The sequence below is a fragment of the Athene noctua genome, chromosome 6, assembly GCF_965140245.1.
Source record: "Athene noctua chromosome 6, bAthNoc1.hap1.1, whole genome shotgun sequence".
Lineage (NCBI taxonomy): Eukaryota > Metazoa > Chordata > Aves > Strigiformes > Strigidae > Athene > Athene noctua.
In genome coordinates this window covers 24,492,352-24,498,045 of record NC_134042.1, presented here as the reverse complement: position 1 = coordinate 24,498,045, position 5,694 = coordinate 24,492,352, and the positions used below count along the sequence as shown (strand labels likewise).

The window sequence follows — 5,694 nt, the reverse complement described above, 5'->3', positions numbered from 1 at the left end:
ACCATCTCCCAGGTATGACTCAGAGCGGCTGATTCCGGCAGGTTCGCGGTCAGCCATGTGATTCAATCGGCTCGGACACGGGCTGGCCCGCCCTGCTGGATTCTAACGTTCTGCAGGGGACGAGGGCACCGCCGTGCTGGCGGGCATCCCCGCCGCGCCCCGGCACTCCGCGCCGCCGGGGCCTGCCTGCGGGCGCGGCCCACGGGCCCCAGCGCCTCCATTTCGGGGGGCAGCGGCCGCCCGGGCGCGGGGCGGGGCCGGGGCCGGGCCCGGCGGTGGCGGCGGGAGGGCGGGCCCCGGGCTGCCGCCGCCCCCCCCCGTCTCCGCTCGGCCTGGGCCCGGCGCAGGGCCGCTGGCGGGCGGGGAGAGCGCGGGGCGCGCCATGGCGCTGGGCTCGGCCTGGAAGCAGATGTCGTGGCTGTACTACCAGTACCTGCTGGTCACCGCGCTCTACATGCTGGAGCCCTGGGAGCGCACCGTCTTCAGTATCCTTCTGCCGGCCGGGGCTGCCCTCCCCCTGCCGCGTCCTGCTTGGCGGCGGCTCCGGAGCCGCCCCGAGGCCGCCGGGCGGGTGAGGCGGCCCCGCCGGCCGTGCCGCCGCCTCCCCGGCGGGTGCGGTGCCGGGTGGGCGACCCGGTGGCGGGGGAGCGCCTGGGCCGTGGCCGTGCTGAGGGCGGGTGGCCGCCGCCGGGGCTTCCCGGGGGTGAGGGCCGAGGGGCGGCCGGGCCGGGCCGGGCTGGGCCGGGCAGGGGGGTCGCTGGCCTGGGGCGCCGAGCGCGGCCGGTGCCCGCGGCGGGCAGGGGAGCGGCAGCCTCCGCCCGGGACCGGGGCTTGTCCCCGCCCGCAGACAGAGGCTAAAGCTCCTCACCTTCGCGGACTGACGTGCTCCCGGGGTGGGGAACATCCCTTATGCTGGTGACCCATGTCCTGCCGCTGGGCGTCCAGCAGTTTATGCTCGGGCTTAAGTTTATATCTCGAAGCTATTTCTCCTTTAATTTTTCTTCTGTAGAGTTCTGTAGTAGTTATTTCTCTCGTCTTTTGCACTGCAATCTCAAGCCTTCAGTTAAGCACAGGTGTCTTTGGTGAATTCTGTTGTATTTTTGTCTAGTGGAAAGTAAACGTGCACGCTGCAAAACCTTGCAAGCTGAGGTTTGCGTGGTGCTTTGTCACGTGATTTTTACTAGATGAGCATTTAATCCTCGAGCTGGTGAGTTTACTTGGCTCTTTCGGAGTGGAAGAACTTGATAGATGCTTACCTGACGGCATCTGTACAAAGGCTTCTTAGAGGTTTGCCTCTTTACCCAGCCCTTTCATACAGGCAGTGTATTCTCTCAAGCGTTGTTAGTTTTCTTTTAAGTGTGGCTGTTTAGACTTTGATGTAAAATGGTGTCTCACATGAATGACCCTGAGCCATCTTCAGTGTTGAGAGGCAAAGACGGAAATTAACCAAAACATTAACGAAGAGGTGGGTGTAAGTAGTGAGAAGCTGCTTTTGCTGAGATACTGGTCAGTTTTGTAAAGAAACTCGCATTTGTCTAGCAATTGTCATAGAAAACTGGTTGCCCAAGTTACAGCTGTGTGAGCAGATGTTTAATTTTTTCCTGTGTAAAGTCAGTACAAGTGGAGTTTACTTGTTATTTCTCTTTTCTAATATTTATAGACTTACTGTGCACAGTTGTTTAGGTAGGGATTCTTACCTTCAAGATGTTGTGTTCCTTGCTAATGTAGCTTCCTCTTTTTGTGTCCTGTCTACATCACCTTTGCTTTCCTTGCAGTTACATTAGTCATGAGTGCTTTTTTCTTTTGCATTAACTGTGCAGCTTTTTAGCTTATGCAAAATATTTAAGTAAATGAAATCGTGTGTGCCTGTTTACTTTTATAAAATGCTCATATTGCCACTTAACTTACAAATGTAATGAGTGGCACAACTATTGCTTGCGATCTTGGGTCAGCAAAACAGTTTTATGTCCTCAGACTGGACGTTTTTGCCATAGGTGGGCCAGGTCTGCTGGGTGCTGTAGGGATGCAGCGCAGGCACAGCGGCCTTGGGAGCTACCGGAGTGTGGCTCTGCTCCGTGTCTCGCTGTGCTTGTGCTCCAGAATCAGAAGTGAGTGCTGGTATGGAAACGTGGATTTATGGGTTGACCTTCATTTTAGTATCTCTTACTGTATAATCATCTGTGACTAAAAATACACCAAGCAGCTAGTATGCTCTAATAAGTGCAACTAATACCTCTGCTCTGCCACAGGGAAGTCGGTCATAGAGCATTTGTTACATGTGTGCTGTGGTGACTTGATTTCTCCAAGATGCAGAGCATGCGCAACTCCTCTGGTTTCACCTGTGGAAACCGAGTACTGCTGTCCAGTGTTATCATGCTTGTTAATCTCCAGTGTTTTTGATAGTGTTTCTGTCTAAATTTACTGAATCTCAGCAGGTAGTTGGATGAAATAAACAGGTTATTATTAATTTTCAGTACTTGTAAAATTTTTCTTTTCAATTTTTGCAACCTTAAACTTTGAATGGCATAATCTTCCAGTAATCTGATGCTGTAACTTCTTTAGATAAGCTTCAAGAACCCTAGAGCCTGACAAAGGTCCTGTTGTACATATATAGTTGTCTCCTCTGTATAAAGTTTTACACAAGGTCCTTGTTAGGAGTTCAGCTAAGAAAGTGGTCATCTTAAGATTGTTGAGCAGATAGCTTCATGTGAAGTTTGTTTTACAGTGTGATCTGCTGTATTGAAGTATTAACGAGTGTCTGTTTATTTCGGTACACAACTTGCCTCAGAGCATCAGCATGGCTTTGAGTCTTTGTGAGTGAAATAGTTAAGTGCATGTCACGATGTTACTCACACTTTTCACTCCCCTTGCAGTTTCTTTTTCGTAAGTATCACCAAACAGTACATAAATTGCGCTGCTTGCTCATGAGGAGGAGTCTCAGCATGACATGCAGATGGACAAATGAGCCAAGCAATGTAGTGATTTAGAGCATGGAGAACACTGGCAGCCAGAAATGAATTTGAGGTTTCCTGACTTTTTTATGCTAACAGTATAACTTTCACACCAGATGTATTTTGTGCATCATAAATTTAATTTATTAGGTTATTCTATTGCTTAAAAATGAGTAGGTCATCCACAAAGAAGAACTCTTACTCAGTACAGCTATTGATATTATTGTGTTTGTTTTGGTTTTTTTTGTGATGGTTGACTTTATTCTTCCTGGCTGAATAGGGTTGGCTTCTGCAAGACTTGCTTAACACCTAGGAGGATGCATGTAAAAACTATATTCTCAGTACCCGTTTTCTGTTCCTCCATCATGCCTCCCATACTTTGGCCCATCCTCTTGTGTCCATGACAAGGCAGTGGATAACTTGCAAGGCGTCCTTCCATAATTCAGCTAATCATTCCTGCCGGTATACTGGTTTTTGGTGTTCAGTTGGTTCTTTTTGTAGCTGTAATTGCTGAATACAGTTGACCCTGTCTGATTTTAAAATGTAATGTTATAAGATAGCTACCAGGAAAGTTTTAATGCTATAGTTATATGATGTCTAATGCGCTTTCTACTTCAAATGCTTTTTTCCTCAACTGTAATTCAGATTCCATGCTAGTTTCCATTGTTGGAATGGCACTGTACACGGGCTATGTGTTCATGCCTCAACACATCATGGCAATATTGCACTACTTTGAAATTGTGCAGTGATGAAGAATGTATTTTCAAGAAGTAAGCGGGCTTTGACATCTGGTCTACAAAGAAGAATGAACCTCTTCCTTTTAACAAGACTTCTACTGATGTCAGAAAACACAATTACAACTCTGAAGACTAGGAAACAAGATATGTAGAGCAGGGACATGAGGTGTCCCCTATGTTGTGTTCATTCCTTTTAATTTTACAAGATATGCCCTTGTATAGTAGTTTTGTCTACTTTAACATTGTGATTGTACTTTGATATCAGTATTTTCTTAACTTTGTGACAGTTTCAATATTGCACTGTGAAAGCTTTTCTTAATTGTAATTTTGAGTAAATTTGAGTAAATCTTAATTGCCTTCTATTTTTAATCAGAAAGTCATCTTATTAAATGGGGCTTAAAGCTTTTGCTATTGTATGGTATGTATTTGCCTGGATATTTCTATTAATGCGTTTTGTAAGAAAATACATCTAGATTCATATTAGAGACATGGATATATTCGTCTAATGCTATTTACAAAAGTTAGTTTGTATGACTGAACTCAGGTGTACTGTTTGCTGTCCAAACTTTGTTCAACAGTATATTTGTGCATATGGCCTAAATCTGGAATTAGAATTATTTCAAGTTTCTGCATTCCACCTGTTGGAGGAGGAGGGTAGGGGAGATGAGGCATTGAGGCGGAGTGAAGACTGCATTTGTTACTCTTGGAGTAGTGCTGTGCTTTTGAGCTTTATCTAGTGGAGGGAAAAAGGACTTTTCTTTACTGATACAGGCCCACATTAGGCTTTGGGATAGCACTTTAAATCTACCCTCTTTTTCTAGCTACCAATTCAATTGTACTTTTACAGGATGCTTTATTATGTTCCATTGGTTATGGTTTCTGCTAATTTTCACTCAACAGTGTAACTATGTCTGGATCTTAAAGGGGTTTTCTATTGCCGCTAGTGTTCCAAACATGTTCTTGCTACAAACGACCAAAACGTAGGGGTTTAAATTAACTTGAGTTAGAACTACAGCAATAAGTAGCTGAATACTTGGCTGAAGTCCTGTCTTTTTTTTTTTTTTATAGGGATTTTTTTCAGTTTTGTATTCTGAAATGTAAGATGGTGACAACCTAACTTTCTTAAGTGGAGGATTTTTTTTTTGTTGTTTAAAAAATAAAAGTTTAAAAGCAGAGCTTTGATGCAAAACTTTCTTTGAGAAGTTAATGTGTTTCCGAATGCTGCTTACTTCTGTCAGAACTTTTCAAAAAGTGAAAAATGATACTTGACCAAAGAACTGTGTTATTTTTAATAGCCTAGTAATAATAGGTACTCTTTTATCTTTTATGCAACTTCTGTTGAAATCAGTGGGCTTGATCGATACCATACTTTTTGATAATTTGAGTACAGTCTTTTTCAGCATTTCTTTTTTTAATTATAAATCAAGAATCTCATAGTCTTGGACTGTTCTTTTAGATTCTGGACACTTTCTTAAAGGTGGAATAATTTCATGAATAAAATACTGTTGTTACTAGAGTTTGAATTTCTAGAAGAAAATTCCTGCAATATGTCCTTTTCGTAAAGTTTATCCAGTGAAGAGATGGTTTAAGGGGAGGTAATTGTGAAGCAGAGAAAGTTTTCTTTTTTTAAAGTAAGAGTATTGGTAGGGATTTAATTAATCATTAAATTAGAGCAGTAGTTGAATCATAAGGCTGCCAAATTGTTTTTCCACTGCAGTCTGTTGTCATATTAGTTGGGGGAGCATATCTTCTTTTTGATAGAACCGTATGCTTTTTCTGTGCAAGTTGGAGGTCAAAGGCAGATTAAATACCATTTGGAGGCAGCTGGTCGATTATACTTCTGTTTAAACTGGGTGATAATAATTGAGCCATCAGTAATTTATATAAAGTAGGACAAAATAATTGTTAGAAATGAGGGGGGGGGAAAAATCTGAGAACCCTGCGAGTGGCTTTATGTCAGTCTTTTAATAGTAATAGCTCTTGGGGTTTAGATTGAGTCATCAGAA

General features: G+C 44.1%; 1 protein-coding gene across 1 annotated transcript; it reads left to right on the top strand.

The window, feature by feature from the left end:
• Window positions 1-296: 296 nt before the first annotated feature.
• On the top strand, window positions 297-4,094 carry SPTSSA (serine palmitoyltransferase small subunit A). Its single transcript, XM_074909864.1, has 2 exons — window positions 297-485; window positions 3,597-4,094. Exons 1-2 carry the CDS (start codon window positions 383-385, stop codon window positions 3,698-3,700), a joined length of 207 nt encoding a protein of 68 aa, XP_074765965.1. The 5' UTR covers window positions 297-382; the 3' UTR covers window positions 3,701-4,094.
• Window positions 4,095-5,694: the final 1,600 nt, after the last annotated feature.